The sequence below is a fragment of the Paramisgurnus dabryanus genome, chromosome 15, assembly GCF_030506205.2.
Source record: "Paramisgurnus dabryanus chromosome 15, PD_genome_1.1, whole genome shotgun sequence".
In the NCBI taxonomy this organism is placed as follows: Eukaryota; Metazoa; Chordata; class Actinopteri; order Cypriniformes; family Cobitidae; genus Paramisgurnus; species Paramisgurnus dabryanus.
In genome coordinates this window covers 29,062,409-29,081,153 of record NC_133351.1, presented here as the reverse complement: position 1 = coordinate 29,081,153, position 18,745 = coordinate 29,062,409, and the positions used below count along the sequence as shown (strand labels likewise).

The 18,745-nt window shown below is 35.2% G+C and overlaps 2 protein-coding genes across 2 annotated transcripts in view; both read left to right on the top strand.

Moving 5' to 3' along the window:
- Positions 1 to 5,493, top strand: part of fstl1b (follistatin-like 1b) — a 43,132-nt gene extending 37,639 nt beyond the window's left edge. Inside the window, exons 9-11 of the mRNA XM_065292981.1 lie at positions 1,846 to 1,956; positions 2,061 to 2,149; positions 3,753 to 5,493. Coding sequence (XP_065149053.1) covers positions 1,846 to 1,956; positions 2,061 to 2,149; positions 3,753 to 3,794 — 242 coding nt within the window. The 3' untranslated portion in view covers positions 3,795 to 5,493. The remainder of the gene's footprint in view (positions 1 to 1,845; positions 1,957 to 2,060; positions 2,150 to 3,752) is intronic.
- Positions 5,494 to 7,283: 1,790 nt separating this feature from the next.
- Positions 7,284 to 18,590, top strand: lrrc58b (leucine rich repeat containing 58b). The gene is made up of 4 exons (XM_065292980.2): positions 7,284 to 7,959; positions 12,564 to 12,692; positions 12,811 to 13,088; positions 16,540 to 18,590. Exons 1-4 carry the CDS (start codon positions 7,505 to 7,507, stop codon positions 16,731 to 16,733), a joined length of 1,056 nt encoding a protein of 351 aa, XP_065149052.1. The 5' UTR covers positions 7,284 to 7,504; the 3' UTR covers positions 16,734 to 18,590.
- The last annotated feature ends 155 nt before the right edge of the window (positions 18,591 to 18,745 follow it).

Sequence of the window (18,745 nt, the reverse complement as noted above, 5' to 3'; positions counted from 1 at the left end):
TATAATCAAGGAATAACTAAATATCTTCATAAAAAACATTGTTTTTTTTAAATATACTTAAATAATCTCCCCCTTGTGAACTTAAAGTGATGTGTTCGCAACAATAGACAACAATATAGTTATACATGTTACAAATTATTAATATTTTTATGATTATTGTAATTATTTAATTACACTGTAGTACACTAATATGATTTCTATTTAGGTGCAAATGTGTACTTTTTGAAAGGGTACCATCCCAATGACAGTTAGGGACCTTTTTTCTGACAGTGTATAAGGATAATAGATTATCTCTTCAGTGAATAAAAACAGCAGAATTGTTGTGTGGGTGAATGACAAAACAATCTTTATTTTTATTTTAAAAAATACAATTATTTTTATTTTAAAAAATACAATTATTTTTATTTTAAAAAATACAATTATTTTTATTTTAAAAAATACAATTATTTTTATTTTTTAAAATACAATTATTTTATTTTTTTTAAAATACAATTATTTTTATTTAAAAAAAAATACAATTATTTTTATTTTAAAAAATACAATTATTTTTATTTTTAAAAATAAAATAATTTTTATTAAAAAAATATAATTATTTTTAATTTAAAAAATACAATTATATTCATTTTAAAAAATACAATTATTTTTATTTTTAAAAATACCATTATTTTTATTTTTAAAAATACAATTATTTTTATTTTTAAAAATACAATTATTTTTATTTTTAAAAATACAATTATTTTTATTTTTAAAAATACAATTATTTTTATTTTTAAAAATACAATTATTTTTATTTTTAAAAATACAATTATTTTTATTTTTAAAAATAAAATAATTTTTATTAAAAAAATATAATTATTTTTAATTTAAAAAATACAATTATTTTCATTTTAAAAAATACAATTATTTTTATTTTTAAAAATACCATTATTTTTATTTTTAAAAATACAATTATTTTTATTTAAAAAAATACTTTTTAAAATGGATGTAATGCAGATGTTTTTATTCAGGAATACCATTATAGTACTTTCAAAAAAAGTCAGATGGTACAACTAATCATTGTCTATTTGCAATATACGTTTTAATGCGTTACCTGTGTCATGCTCATTGTTTGTTTCATAGTTTCATAATTTTTTTAATTATTAGTTTAAAGAATTTACATACTTGGATGCTGGTATAATTTTTTTGCCTGTGATATCAAATTCATAAATAAACTTTTTAAATACAAATAAAATATGTTTGATAAAATAGCTTTTTTCTAGTTTTTTAAAGTGTACAAGCCTTCTCATTACACTAAAGTAGAATTTTTTTCAGTGTTTGGGAGAAATCTACAAACTTTTTATTCAGCCATAAAGACCAGCTGGGGTTCACTGGATGATATCATGTTTACTGTTTATACTTGTTAACTTCTTAATAAAAGACCCATGACTGTGGTCCTACCTTGACATTTGAGAACATCCAAATTGTTGGACAAAAGTTTTTCAAATATCCTAACATTCCAACAACTACTGATATTCATGAAATCTGTTTATAGGAAATGTTTTGAAAATAAAATAAACTTATTTAGATTATTATAATTTAACAGTTGTCTCAAACTGCTAATTTGTACGGACAGTTTCCCCATCTGTCATTTTACGAGTTTGAAATAACAAACATAAAAATTTCTGAAAATATATTTAAACTAAATAGGTTTCATAGATCAAAGTGACACATGATAAATGTATCAAGTTATTTTTATAGTACATAATACCCCCGGACACAAAAATATGCATGTGGATTCTTTATGCATAATACGCTAGTAATTTATGGGTAGGATGGGAAATGATGAATGTCTGTGCATTAAAACAGAATGCGCTCTGGAAGATGAAACTTATGAGGATGGAGCCGAGACCCAAGTGGACTGCAACCGTTGCGTCTGCGCATGTGGAAACTGGGTCTGCACTGCCATGACTTGTGATGGTGAGATGAAAGTTTAAAAGACAAACACTTCCAATTACTTAAGAAGCACTGTAATTTCCTGTTATTGTAAAATAATAATGAGTTTACTGTGACTTTCTCCACAGAGAAAACCCCAGCTATAGAGACGGATGGAGGTGAGGAGATGACAGAGGAGGAATGGACCCGCCGGGTGGCTGAACTTAACAAGCATCAGGTTAACTGACTGCCTTCTTTCATATCAAATAATTGTGGCCTTGATAACTTGTACAGTTGTTTATATATGGTTTTAAATCTGTGGAACTCTGTCTCATATGCTGTTAAAAGTAATTTTAGTGACTTTTGTAAGTTAAATTCAATCTTTCACAGTTAGTTGATGCTCAGAGTTAAAGTGAGGCTATGTTTACACAACAACGATGTGCGTTTATAAATGATTTAATTTTCACATAATTGCAGCACACAGTCAACAAGCCATTATTGTTGTTTTGGATCTACATGATCTCACAAATTTTGTTGCAATAGTCATGCAATATTTTGCTAATTTTTGTGTGTCATTGTCACGTATTTCCACCATTTTACGTGCCCGTGCCACGACATTCTTTTTCGTGTAAGTTTCACGTATTGGTGACTCAACTGTTTTTTCTATTTTTAAACAATTGTCGCTTCGGTTTGGGGTTAGATTTGCTGTTTGCATTAGGATGTCACTTTAAGTATTGATTTATACTATTTTTTCGGATGCTTTTTATACCATTGTCGCCTGACGTTAGAGTAAGAGTTGGGTTTGGGTAAGGAAAGTCATTTTATGTAAAAGAAAGTCTTTCTAACCCCAAACCGAAGCGACAATGGTAAAGAAAATTGGAAAAACTGTTGAGTAACCAATACGTGAAACATACACGAAAAAGAAAGTCGTGGCACTGGCACGTAAAATGGTGGAATGCACGCAAAAATGAGCAAAATATTACATTACTATTTCACGGATTTTTTAAGATCAGGTTGTTTTGGGTATATTTATGCATGCCTATAGACAGAATTAACACATGCGTATGATGTCACAGTTATCACAGATTCGTGTTTACGTAGTTTACACAGATATGACAAAGCCATGTCATCAAAAACTTGCACTTTACACCCATCTTCAAAAGTGTGGATTTTCAGAACCCCAAAATGCTGTTGTTGTGTGATTGAATAACCAAACTGCATAAAAGCGTTTACGTCCCAACAACTATACTACAACGATGTACTTTATGAATTATTACTAAAACTGACCCCGGATTTGCAAAATCATGCAAACATTTTTTAAACTTTGTTGGAGAAGTGTTAATAAATTCTGTATCTTGAGCAGCACAATCACAGTCCTGTAGGCCGCTATTGTTGTTTTGGTTATACTTACGCATGCCTATAGACTGAATTAACACATGCGTATGATGTCACCGTTATTACAGATTTGTGTTTACGTAGTTTACACCGATATAACATGGCGATGTCATCAAAAATTTGCACTTTAAAATCCATTCGTTCGTAATTCAGGTAATGAGTAATCGTCCTCTCAGTAATTGACGCAATACGGATGATGTGAACTGCTTTACTCTCATTGGTTGTGGCTCCCAAAAGTCGCTCATCATTTGCATAAAGTTTAACTGTTCTAAACTGTGTCACGTAGCTGAACATGCCAACTTCCTGTCGCCAATGTTCATTGTTTTTTGTGTCGTCAGAAATCGCTAAGCTTTCATTGAAATGAATGAGATTGTGTCACTCCGCCCATGGCGGTGTCCACGCAGCTTTAGACTGAATCTGACTTGTAAACTGTTTCCCTCTATTAGGACACTGTTGAGAAGATGAAGACCAGCACAAAAGAGGTCTAAACCAGGATAGAGAGACGCGGAGATGTGGAAGAAATTCCTCTCCTACTGACCACAACCAGGACTCCTAAGATATCGTACTGTTAATGGAAGAATCACGTGGTTTTCCATGAATAGGTTATTTCTTATTACTTTCATTGCTAGTAGTACTGCATCTACTCTGTAATTAAGGTGTTTTTATGATACGGTTGTACTTTGTCCGTATTTTATTAGCTTTTTTATACCATTTTGTATGTTTATTTGTATGTCTTCAAGTGCTGTAATTTGTTTGATCGTCACTCCGAACTTTGCAGAGGAGGCCTCAGCACTTTGTTTTGGGGGTCCCTATTGTATTCACTTGTTTTATGAATTATTCTTTTACCATTTATTTGTTTGTCTATCTACAGTTATATGTGGAAATGTGTTGTTTGTGATTGAGACAATGGGAATAGAAAAAGAGAGATGAAAAGGGTGAGAGAGTGATTTTGGGTCATAGTCATAGTCTTGAGACCTTTCATAAAGGTGCTAATGTTAGTATTCCTCTGTTTCGCTGCTTTGCCCTGTCGATTTAGATAGTAGATGATGCTACAGTAAGTAGGACATGTAGAAAGCAGTCAGTACTTTTGAAAGTGTGTAAATTCTGTGCATCAGCTTCACCAAAATAATGATTACATTATTACAGGTTTCTCACACACTCCCACCATTGGCATTGGTCATAAAACCAAACGTCCTTCCCCAATATCACATCATTGGTTCAGCCAGAGTTGCTGAGAGCTCAAACAAAATGTTTTGATAGCACCATAGTGCCATCAAATGGCTTACTTATGGTTACCTCGGCATCTCCGCATATGCATCTGGAAAAGTAAAGTAATTTAACATTAAAATATTGAACATTTTAGCCTTTAATGCCATTATGGGATGATAAACACCCATGTTGTTACTCGACAACTGTGCTATAAGGAAGTCATTGAATTAGAATAGATATAGAATAGAGCTTTGCTTGAGGTTATATTTATTTTAATTTTTAATGCTAAAACTCTCGCTGTGATCAGTCCCACTTTGATTTTCTTATAGTTTAAAATGAACAAGGCAGACGTATAAGAAATAACAAAGACAGATTCATGACAGAACTAAGTTTAGTTATGTTTTATTCATCATAAGCCTTTCATCCACACAGGTGGGACTGAGTACAGACATGAGTAATCTAAAACCAAAGCCTGATGTTAGGATGTTTAATGTTGTACGGAAATCTCCAGGTGTACCACTACTCTGGACCCAGCAACTACTTTATACCTGGTACATAAAAGACCTGTCAGAATAGAGATTAGATCTGCTTTTGCCTCTGTAGTGTAGTTGCATTCTTGAGTGTGTATGTGTGTGAAAATACATTTTGTGTGTGTGTGTGTGTTTAGCTTTTTTAGTTTAATTTCCACTAAATTCCACTAACAGTATGAATCCTTTGTGGTAAAGAGTGCCTTAATTATACAAACAGGGTGCCATTGATAAAGTGGCTTTCTCTGTAGGACACACAGTGCACATAAAATTTTCAGTATTATAGTAGACACCTATCGATTGTCTTTTGTATGTCTGTATCCTTGTCTTATTCAGTGGGGCAGAATGAAACATTTTATTGTAAAACCTTCTGCTCAGTTTTAGTCATATTACTTCTGCGTACTAATAATAATGTTTAAATAAAAAATAAAAGGTATCCTCATTTGTTTAAGTCTGTCTCTTCGAAATGTCTGACCTCAATAGTATTTGCATTTACAACATTAACTTAATGAAATGTGTTTACACATTTATGTATAGGGTCATTCTACGGAAATTTTCATTTTTCTGTCCATACCTTTTAGGGTTATAATTTAATAAAACAATATGTTATTTGAACAATTACACCTTCTTGAGCCATCAGTGTAGCAATATTTGATTTTTATTAATTAATTAGAATTCCAAGCACCACAGAAGTGCTCGTCCCCACCATCAAGTACAGAGGGAAAATGCTTTATTTTGAGATCAAAAATAGTGTTTTCTTCCATTTAAAATTCAATAATGTGTCCATAACTATCAAATAAATGATGTAAATTACATTAAAAGACAAAATGCTAAATAAATATTATAAAATATATAATAAAAGTAGTGGTCCCCTGGTTGTGTCAATGGTGTTACCATTTAACAAAAAAGCTCTTATTTTTAAATCAAAATTACACTGATGACAGTGGTGTAGTGCAGGGTATATGCAGGTATACGGAGTATACCCACCTCTTTATTTGATGGCATGGGGTATACCCACTTCTACTGGGGGCATTCATTAAGAGTATACCCACTTCTACTTGGGGCATACATTTAGAGTATACCCACTTCTCCAGACACCACTACACCACTGACTGATGACATCACTTGACTTGCAGTTTTCATGAAAATTGTCACTGGTGTTACTGTCACTGGTGTTACCTTCCTTATGGGTAACACAGCAGTGAAGATCAGTAACTGGTGTCACTGGTATTTATGTGTTTTTTTTTCACATTAAATAAAATCTTTCACATGTGACATGATGATGATACAGTTTAATTAATTGAATTCTGCTACATTAAAGAATTAAGCTTTAAAGCTGAAAACAAATCTAAAATAATATTTCATAAACCCCTTTAATATTGCTAAAGAAGTAAGGGAACACCAGTAACAAAATAAAGGTATATGCAGTCTTGAAGTACATGCACACAAAAAACAAAAAATCATTAAGATGTAATTAATGTGTACTTATAAAGTCAAAGAGTAGCCTAATCTAATAATGTGGTCTACGTTTAAATGCTAGAAAAATAGAAACGTTTTAAGACATCTTGCCATACCAAAATTGGAGGTTTCTGTAGAATAACACTTAACATATAACATAACATACAGGAAAATTATGGATTAAACTAAACAATTGGAAACAGCTTGTTCTGATTGAGAAGTGTTACATACTTTAGCCTACAGTAAGTGACAAGCTTTTGCACGCAGATGTGAAAAAGTGCCTAAAATGTTTGCATGGTTCAGATTCAGTGTGGCAGATATTTGTGGATAAAGCAATACACAGTATGCAATGCATGACATTAATTTAAAACAGCACAATGCACACTCTATACAGCTATGGGTATAATTAAATCATTACAAATGAACAGCCAGGGTCATGAGAAGAACTCATTGACTTCTTGCATAATGAAGTCCCAGCAACAGATTACATAACCACCAATAGTGACGCTACACAAGAAAATATGCATGCATTTTTATTTATTTTAATTTGCATAAACTGTATTTAAAATACACGCTATATTTCTGACGGAAACAAGTAAGATTATTAGTAGAGCTTATGTAAGTCTACACAGCCAGCTTGTTACTACAGGGTTAAAACAGTAGGGCGGAGCCACCAGTTCTTCCAGCCCCCAACATGAACGACAAATGAAATTGTTCGGGGTATGACATCAAAGTACCGCGAGAGCGAAAATAACTTGAGGCGCGGTTTCTACTCGCTCTCGCGGACCTTTGACGTCATACGCCGATCAGTCTGCGCAGCGCCGCATGAAGTCAAAACCACCGAAAAGACTGTATCGTGGTTCGTGACCCATCTGCCGTTACGCCAGAGATTTTAAGTTACTACTCATGGATGTTACAGGCACTGTGTGGAAACAGACTGGCTCGCGGTGATAGGAAACGGCTAACTTACAACCAGAAGGAAGACTCGTCTTTTTGAAAACAAAATGGAGGGTTCTGAAGAAGCCAGTATCTGTGAGAGCGTCTTAGATTTGTCCCGTTTGAATCTGAACGACTTGAGTACGGACACGATCAGCGAGAAACGACGGAGAGACACGAAACAACTGTATCTGTGTTATAACAGGATCACGGTGCTACGGGACTCCATATGTTCATTCGCTAACCTGGAGTTTCTGGACATCAGCAACAACGCGCTGTCTGTCATCTGTGAGGATATCACCCGACTGACCAAACTTAAAACATTCATAGCCAAGAACAATCGCTTAAATGAGTTTTCTCTGCCGAAAGACTTTGGCTCTCTGCAGCTGGAGGTGTTAAATTTAAGCGGAAACAGATTTGAGGAGATGCCGAGCCAGTGTTTGCAACTGCAACGACTCCAGTCTCTGTCAATGGGGGGAAACCGACTGAAAACCATCCCAGTTGAGATAGATAATCTAACAAGGTAATTCAATGTTCAGGTTATCTGTAAATATTAGAAATGATTCTCGTTTATTCTGTGGAGTGTCTGTCACCTTTAGGCAACTTGTTAAATGTCTTCCCACTGCTTAAGTAATTAAGTTACAATTAGTAACGTTTACGAGCCTGAGCTTAAGCTTGACCACAACATTCACAACAAGTTTCTTCTGTGAAAAATCATATAATCAACAACACGTCTTTATATCGGCGTAATTATCTTTATCTGGCTGTTGGCTAATCAATTTATAAGCCTTTATTTGCCCGTGATATTGATTTGACGATAATATCGTGCATCCGTCCGTCCATCTATCCATCCATAGTGTATTCTATTTTTACTGAAGAGGAGGAGCACAGTCTTGGTATTCTGCTTGTGTTCTGATGAAATCTAGCTAGCAGATTACATATGAATCGCACGTGTGATCTCAAGGTACAGTATATTTGCAACACGTATTTTACTCAACTCTAAAGGGAGCAAAAAGTGAAGTCATTAATCTTTCAATATGTGAAACGGTATCAGTCTGAGATAATGTATATTAGGGATTAAAATGTCTAATGATGCCTGTCTTTTACTTATCCTGTTTGTACTGGACACCAAGTGCCAAGACCATTCCCCTTTTTCATTAGTAAAGGATTTGCATGCATTACTCATTTCTAATGTTATTCATTAATCTTTTTTTCGGACTGATGCAATTTTGAAAGTGCACAAAAAAATACAATTTGTATCCAAATGATAGATTGCGCTGCTGAGTGCTCTGAACAAAGTGCAGTGTTGTGCAAATCAAGGGGTCACATTGACCGGAGTGAGTTTGTGTGTCTTTGACAGAGTCATCTTTTCCAGGATTGATTAACAATTAATCATAACTTTACCCAGATGAGTTATACACCTCGTCAGTGTTGCCCTAATTATAACCCACATGCGTTTTAACAAACATCTTGACTTATTGTCTTATGGCTCGGTGTTTGAGGATTACAGTCTAGTAGGGTTGCAAAATTCTGAGAATCTTCAAGGGAATTAGCGGGAATATATGGTAATAAACTGGGAATTTGAAAAAAAATGCAGGTTTGCCTATAACAGGAAACTTTAAATGTAGTTAAAAAAAATTCTGCAGCATAATTTTGTTTAAAACAACAAGATTAAATCCATTTTAGTTGAATTTCTACCCTGCACATTCTTCAGTCACATGCACACTGCTTACTGAAGGACCATTGAGGCCAGGCCACACCCCCATATTCACAGAAATTACATAAACTTGTTTAAAACTTCCTTGTGCTGTGTGTAAGCTAGTGTGCAACAACATTATGCCATTTTAAAGACAAATACACTGACTGAGAAAACATTTAGGTGAGAGAATTAAGGAAAGTTGGCTAAAAATGACCCCCCAACACTCTCCCTGAAATAAAAAATCCTCTATTTATCACTAATTGGCGGATTCCCCTCCATTTTCCAGCCCTCGACTACCATAGAAGCCACACTTGCTGTATTTTAATAGTTTTACTACCAAATACCAAAACGTGTTTTCGCGTTAAAAGTAGCGTCACTGAACTCTCTCTTGTTCTACCTCACCTGTTTTTACTATTTGTTAAAGGTAGGGTAAAAGATTTGATCCTGAAACATTTTTAGTTATGCTGGTTAAAAGTCTCCTCACATCCTGATAGCAATCACTGTGTTAAGTTGTTTAAATGTATTTGTAAAAATGTATGTCATCTGTGAAAGGCGTAGGACCAAAAAATGTTCAACAAATCATAGATTTCGGTCCGAACGGACGTTTCCTTTTATGTCCCTCATACGTAAGCGTAATTTGAATTCCCACCGCGCAGCGAGTCCACGCAGATACCATACGTCATCGGCGCGTTCACGTGCGCTCTGTCTGTAAACAGCGAGAACACCAAACTTTTCTGCTGAATTGACAACCTACACAGGAGCAACAAAACTAAATGCATCTTTTATAACAACAACAGCAAAAACTGCCTGGATCAGCAAGAGCAAAAACCCAAATTAACATCTGTAACTTTACTGCTTTACCGCGAGATGCAAACAGCTACAGGAGGCAAAGGGTCTGAAAGGGTCGTTGCACTGTTTATTTTGGTAAGGTAGGTACGTGATATGTTTGTATTGAGAAGGATTCAGATATTATACTTTGATGAAACGTTGTGTTGCTTATGAAATTTGTGTTCGTTTACGGATTAGCATAACGATATAGTTACTACGTCTACACAACCGAACGTGTGCTTAAACTAATTCTGATGTAAACCAGTTGTTTATGTTGGTTATTTTGGAAGTGTTATTCACTTTGTACTGCAAAGTTTTCTCACTGGTGAATGAGACATGAGACGTGACCGTCTGATCTGTGCGTGTTCATGTGTTTGGAAAGAGGCGTGACATTGGAGAGCGATTTGACTTGAGGGTGGGATCGGGATTTCATTGCTAGGCGGCTACCGTTAGCATTTTTCAAAATGTGTTACCCTACCTTTAAATAGTAAAAATAATTCATAAAAAATTTAAAAAAAATTTTTTTAAGTTAAATAAATGTTCATTTTTTAAATTAGGACTTGTAACATTTTATATCATCATTGTGTCATTTTTATGATGTAAATTAAGTGAGCAAAACCAGTATCTGCTCCAAATATTGCCTCAAGAAAATCGGCAGCTCGGATCGGTCATAGGCTAAGGCTGATGGAAAAAATCTGCAGTTCGGCACTAAAAAAATCCATATCAGTCGATCCCTAATCCAAATGATACATGAAACATGACCATTCACGCACATAATATTTCTACAGAAAATATTATATTATGGCCTGCAACATAACAATGAATACCAAATTGTTAAAGTCACCATGAAATTTAAGTAGCAATTGTCTTCCTTTTCATTATGGTGATGCATAGTAAAGTGTAATGGCTTCTGAATATATATATATATATATATATATATTTATTTATTTATTTATTTATTTATTTATTAAGAATGATTGACTATATGGCGGGACTTGATTTCATTCATCGGAAACTAATTGGATCGTTGGAAGTTTGGTCAGGTTGCTAATTGCTAATCGCCACAATCTTTTCACAGGCAAAAGAAAAGTCTCTGATACCCCCTCTAATAGTCACCCTCCTTGTGACAGGAAGTAAAGAGAGGTTTATTCGAGTAGAGGTGGGGGTTAACGTTTTTTTATTTAAAGATTATGATTTATTTGTAAGAAAAATGTAAAATGTGAAATGTAATTTCATGGTGACTTTAAAACAGTTAAAAATATAACTATTTGAAGAAGAGATAAAAGATTGACATCAGACACTGAATGTACCTGCTATTATATATTCAACAACACTGAACAAAACTGACCACACATTTGCATTGGATTTAGCAAATAAAAATCTGCATTTTTTTGTGCAAGAAACAAAGTTAATGATACAGTGTATGTCTGATTTTTGTAATGTTAAGACATTAGTTTGACTAGTTATAAGAGCTGCACTTGCAAGGCCTAAAATTGCTGTCTGAGTGTATTGTCAAGATGACCATGTAGTCGCCTCAGTGCTGAAACAGTGAATACATGGAGGCCAACTTGGCAGAAAGCCATCTTATCTTATAGAGATACAGTATCTCCCTGTTGGCCCACATTACACACCAAGTTGGTCCTTTTCAAGAGATCTGGGTCTTTGTTCTCCTTTGCTTTTTATGTCCACTTTGGTAATTGTAGAGACTAAGCCAAGATGGGTTGGTGAAGGAAATGAGGTAAAACAAAAATGAATGGCTCTCTTTAATAAATTCATGGAGAGCACAGAAAGGATGGATTGGCCAGAATGATTAAATTAAATGAGTGAAACAATTCAAGGTAAGCATACTGACCCTAAACAGCTTAAATCACAGAGGAAGTAAAATATTGAGAGCTTTATTTCTGTAACAAGACAAAACTTCAACATTACTCCACTAAGTGGAGTCGTCGTGCCAAATATGCACTGCTAAGAAGAGACCTATAATCGCAGGTGGTGTCCAATGTTGTCGCATTTTCAATACACACGACACGTCTTGAGATGGGAATATCCAATCTGTCTGCTTACATTGCGTAAGCATGTATATCTAAATCATATCCAGTTTATTTTCACAAATGAATGAGGCCTGAAACCAATCGGACAATATCGGAATCTGTGCTTTATTCCTGCTTACATGTCCGGGGGTCATATCCGATCTGTGCCACTTGAGGGGAAAAAATCGTAATCAAGTCACTTCAAACAGGCAGTGTAAATGGGGCTTTAGTTATGCCTCTTTGTCTCCTGTTCTCTTGTCAGACTTGCTGTCTAGGACACAAATGTTTGTGAACACACAGATTCAACAGAAGGGATGTTTGCAGAAGATCCCAGTTATCAGTAAACGTTGAACTGTATTGACTCGTAAGCTAATAATAGAGAGACTTCCACACAACCACGTACAAAATATTGGCAGTGTTTTTGGATGACTAGTCAGTTTTTGTACTGACTCATCCTGCCAAGTGTTGAAATTGGGTTCTTGCATTAGTTTTGTCAATGTTTTGATGTCTTAGTTGTTTTTCTATATTGTGTGCTTGCACTTATACTTAAAAACATCTTTCTGTTACCAGCTTAGAGCTGTTATATTTAGGAGGTAACCAGATCTCCTCCATCCCTGTTGAACTCTCCAACTTGCCGTGCCTCGGTTACCTGGTTCTGTGTGATAATCGGATCCAAAGCGTCCCTCCTCAACTTACCAGGTATGCATTGAGATATATACTTAACTCAGGCTAATGAAAGTGTGTGTACTTATTTAAAGTATTAAAAGGTCTACTCATCATCTTTTGCCCATTTAATTATTTTCTGTTACCATCACAGACTCCATTCCCTGCGCTCTCTTAGTCTGCACAATAACTTGCTGACATATCTACCAAGAGAGATCCTGAGCCTGGTGCAGCTTCAGGAGCTCAGTCTCCGTGGCAATCCCTTGGTCGTGCGCTTTGTGAAGGATATGACCTACGACCCTCCATCACTACTAGAGCTCGCTGGTCGAACTGTTAAAAGCAGGAATCTTTCATACTCGCATCATGACCTCCCAAACCACCTGGTCTATTACCTGGACATGGCCAGCAAGTGCCCAAACCCCAAATGTGCAGGTGTGAGACTTGTAATTTTCCCGTTGCATATAGCCTACATTCATGTCTTCATTTGTATATGTTATTTTTTGGGTGAAATTATAATGTTGTGTGTCCAGAGTACAACAGTCACAATAGTCTGAAGGCTGACATATATGATGCTCGACTGTGTCTCATTGCTATTAAAAACAGCTTTGGGGGTTGGTTATATAACTGGAACTGTGTAGTGTGTGGTAGGGTTCCTAAACTGCTGAGGGGCTATTTACACAACAGCAATTTTAATTGTAAAGTGATTCATGGGTTTCAGACACTGTTGTCCTGCATCTTTTGGAAATTTGCATAACCGCTTTAGAAAAAAACGCAGTCGCAAAACTACACCCACTATTAAACACAGTATTTAAGATGCATAAGAATTGGATATTTTGTTTATGGATAAAATTGCACTGACTAAACATAAAAGCACGTTTTATATTTTTCCTTTTGCAACGTAAAAATTAGCATGCAACCATACTACAGTTGCAAATGCATATAAATATATGTACATAAACTTGCATGCATTTTAAAATCAATGTATTAATTAATATTATTATAATTTTTCCTTATTTCTGTACTGTCTTGTTTCTTATGTCTCTATTTTTTTCTAAAATGTATTTTCTATAAATACGTTTGTCTGTGTACTCCTTATGCAATATGAGACAGTTTTAACTAGCGTTAACTAGCTCAGCTGAAAACATTTACCAATCGTGTTATTTAATAAGTACACGTTTATCTAAAAAAATATTTTATACAAAACCGGATATATACAATATTTTTTACACCTATACTTAACTCTTTCACCGCCAGCGTTTAAAAAAAAAAGTTGCCAGCAAGCGCTAGCGTTTTTCATGATTTTCACCAAAGTTTAATGCCTTCCAGAAAATGTTCTTCTTTAAATATATAAACATACAATATACCAAATGAAAGAACAGACCCTCTGCTTTCAAAAATATGGGTAGGTTTCTGCAAAAACACCACATTTTGAGCAAAAAGCAGAGATAATTCCATTTGTGTGACGGACTTTTCATAGGGATCCCATTCAGAGCGATCTTTAAAACAGACACGGACATGCAGCCGCTTGCCATATAGGGCAATACTTGCGGGTTTAAAAAGTTAAGTCCAGTTGGTGGATAATAGCGGTATTGCGGAAAGACGGAAAATCTTGTCATTGTCGGGGAAGCGTTTTCTCTTAATTGACGAGATATCTCGTCAATGGCGGTGAAAGAGTTAACACTTTAGTTTATGTCGTATATGCCCTGTTTTCCCAAACAGATCAATCTATCTTGCAGTCTAGGCTGAAGTCAGTATTTGCAATAACTGCGATTATAAACAAAAGTCATTTAGCAGATTTGTGGCAGATTCGCTGTTGTGTTTACTCAGTTATTCTGAATATAAATGATCTGCTGGAACACCACTAAAGCGAATCTATAAGAATTGTATTATAACAAGATGAATTCAGTGCAATAATTCCAGAAGGATGTCTTAAAATTTAAGTAGGCCTACTACTGTATTATTTTCATTTCAGGACACATTTATGTAATTGACAGTAGATTAAAATATTAATGCTATATTGAAGCAACATAACATAATTTAGCCATATAGCTATGATAACTAATGTAAATACAGCCAGATATACTGTATGAAAGCAGCAATTCATTTTTTAAAGACACATATGACACTTTTCCATTGCATAGTACCCCACGGTTTTGGTCAGGTCGGCTTGTTTTTGGGAGCTTTTCCACTGGGTGCAGTACGTAGTACCTGATACTTTTTTAGTACCACCTCGGTTGGGGTTCCAAGCGAACCGAGCTGATACCAAAATGTGATGCAAAAACACTGTAGATCACTGACCAGCATTATCGCTATAATGTAAAAGATTAGCTTTACCTTAGTGCTAGCTTGCGCTGTCCTGAGCAAACATGTTGTCATCTGTGCTCTGCTATAAGTTCCCAAACTCCCTTTTAGCGATGAAAAACATCCACAGGTTGAGAATCAGGAACAACATAACAGTTTTTCGCAGTTTGTGGCGGCACATTCACGATGTGCACGTCCGCTAGCTTAATGCAACTTAAATAAGGCTCAACGGAGCGCGTTGACTGACGCCACGGGTGTTTGTACAGAAACTGTCAAGTGAGACAGAGGCAGTGATGAACGCGATGTGCAAACATCTTTTTGTGGTGGCCAATTTTAATTTTGTGGCGGACTGAGAAATAAATGAATGTATGGGGATGTATGATGTCACAGCAGTAGGCAGCGCAAATATAACGACACGCCTATAATCCCTCCCACTCCGAAGTGATACTAAGCTCGATGGAAAAGCTAACCAAGCCAAAGTGAGGTGAGCTAACCCAACCTAAACTGTAGGGTACTATGCAATGGAAAAGCGCCATTACACTGTAAAAAATACTTTGCTGTCTTAAAATTTTTTGTTAAATCAACTCAGATTTACAAGTCATGTCAACAGAGATGAGTTGTCACAACTTATAAAATTAAGTTGACTTTTCTCAACTATATTTTATAAGTTATAACAACTCACCTGTAGTTATAAAAACTCATTTCTAGTCAAGATAAATAATAGTAAGTTGACATTTTTAAGGCAGCAAAGTATTTTTTTACAGTGTAGGGTTCTTGGGGATATTTTAAAACATTATCTCATAGAAGCATGTTGTTATTCGATCCCACAAAGGGCGCCCGCACCACTGTGTGACATCACATGAAATCGATGAATGTTTTTATGCGTTTTGGAGGTTAAATTTTACGAAAATGGCGCTTTAAGGGTATTGGCATCCAGTATCACTTGTAATAATAAACCTCATTATATGTCTAAACAAAACTGTCTAAGGGTTTCACCGTCTTGTTTCTACTAATTGCTTTGTAGAAGAACACGCATGTAACAGGCATGTAGTGGTTCTTTACAAAGTTACATCGCCATCTACTGGCCTGGCAGATGTAATTCTGTATTTTTTTGGACAGCGCTGTTGTGTGTACCTAAAAGTTTATATGAAATGTGTGTATGAAAATATTTCATAAACGAAAACAAAAAACTTTTTTGTTTTTGCTACATGTTGTTGTGTAAACATAACCTCATATTAATAACATTGGAACACAGTTATTCTCAGCAGTCTTAACATCTTAAAAAGTTGAAACTTGCATGTAACTATGGCCAGAGGTACAGATTTGTGTACAGGTATGAGTCACGACACGTATCTCTCTTTTTGTGATTTCTATAAAATTTTCAAAATCGTTGTCCCTACCTTAGGAATTTATCAGTTCAGTTATAGGGATTTATGCACATGAAGGATAAAGTTGTATTTAGCTACCAAATCCATATGGCTTAGAACTATGTGCTTAAAGTGAGTCGTTCATATAGAAGTATATGTTTCTCTATGTAAGATTGTGATTCTAACCCTGCTTTTTCTGACCATTTCATCTGCAGGTGTTTACTTCGACTCGTGTGTTCGTCATATCAAGTTTGTAGATTTCTGTGGCAAGTATCGCTTGCCCCTGATGCACTACCTGTGCTCTCCAGAATGCACCTCACCCTGCAACTCCAACCCTCAGAGCGACGCCGACTCGGACGATGACAACAGTGTGGCTGCTGATCGGCTTCAGAGAGTTCTGCTGGGATAACGTGGCTCATCCTTCGCTGATCTCTTCCCCTCTCTTCCTCAAAACATTATCAGCAAGGACATTTAACTTTACAACCTCTCAACCGAAGCCAAATCTGATTTCCAAGTGAGTGAGCAAGTGAAATACAGTGGCATTCTGACAAAGACATCTGCAGAAAGTTTCTAAATATTTTAGGGCTTTGTTTTGAATTGCAAAATAAAGAAAATAACACTGGTAGTTCACAATAGTTGTTTTATTAAATAGTTATATTAACTATATATATAAAATAAGACTTGGTCAGCTGTTTTTCACCTCCACTTTTGCAATACATAGAGGATCAGTTTAGTTGCTTGTGTATTTTTACACAAGAGTTTGCTTTGTTGTCTCTGATGGGAGTGATAGTAAATTTCAAGACATCAAACTCATATTTTTTATGTAACGCACAAAGATTTACTGTGAATTAAGGATAAAATAAACCTTGAGAGCCCTATTGCTTTTTGGGTTTGTACTAGGTGAAGTAAGTAAGTGCCACAAACAGGAATTACAGAAACAGTGAGGTTACCAAAAAGTTTCCGCCCCAAACTTTTCATGTGGTACTGCTCAAACAAACAACACATTGTTTGTTAGCGCACAAAGATACTATTTTTGCACTTTTCAAACTGTATATGGCTTGTACAAATTAAGATTGTTTAAGTGAAGAACACATTTCACTTTTGGTACTTTTCCATTACGACTAATTTCAGCACGATGCAGCTCGGTTCACTTTACTTTGGCTGGGTTTGCGTTTCCACTGCAGTTAGTATCGCTTTGAGACAAACAAACGCACAACACAGGAGCATTGGAGCAGATTGATGGAATGGTGCTCTTGATTTTTCAACATGTGAATGTTTTTCACCGCTTAAAAGTGAGTTTGTCAATGATGACGACATTCGTTTTCTTAATGGTGCATGAGGGTAAGCCAATCTTGCATTTAGCAATGACGCTTCTAGTGACGATTCTTGATGACCAATCAGTGATCTGCAGTGTTACATGTCACGTTTTATTATCGTTTTATTGGAACCTCAATAGAGGTGGTACTAAAAAAGTACCAGGTGCTAGGTACTGTACACAGTGTAAAACCCCCCAAAGGTGAACTGTACGGAGCCTTACTATGCAATGGAAAAGCGCAATTTGTTTCTGTTATTGTGTCTCCATCCATGTAGCCCACCATACCCAGACAGCAGACGCCCCCGAGCCGGATTCGCACCCGGAGCTGCCAACTTCTGCGCAAATCCGACCTGGTGTCGTCTGCTGGCTGAGATTTATCTTACAGTTTTATGACCTCAGTAAAATTATGCTACACATCTTTACATACAGTGAATATAGTAAATGTTGTCATCTTTGTGTTGAATATAACTCAGGATATTGTCTGCTGTTGCAAAACAAAATCCTGAGATAAACTGTGGCAAAGGTCACCGGTAACCGACATCACATTAAAGTGAATTCTTATTTAATTCTTATTTAGATTTAATTGCATCAACTAAAAATGTGTGATATTGTTACAGAGCAAAAAAAAAAAACACACACGAAGGTCTGTTTTACCTTCTTGCTCTTTAGACATTTCTGTATTATTCACTTACTACTTTGCTTTTGTTTCTTTACATTTGCTTTACACTCTTAAGGCTAAACCATTGATATTTACTATGCAAATAACTAAAACAATCGTTATTTCACTGAATTTGTAAAAAATTATATCTAATGCTTTTATACTAAATAATCTATATGATATTAGATGTATATCAGTGACAATATAGAATGTATTTTTATTGGATTTGAATTACATTCACTCCTCTAATGGTTTATAAACATGTATTTGCACTTCTTATTTAGAGTACTATAATAAAAAAAGTAATTTCTGTATGGATCATGACTGTTTTTTTTGTAACACTGTATTCACCTTGAAAGGTTGTGATCTCCCAACTTTTACAGTGTGTTTTAAGGTAAACTATAATGCAGTTAAAGGGATAGTTCACCCAAAAATTTTAATATTGTAA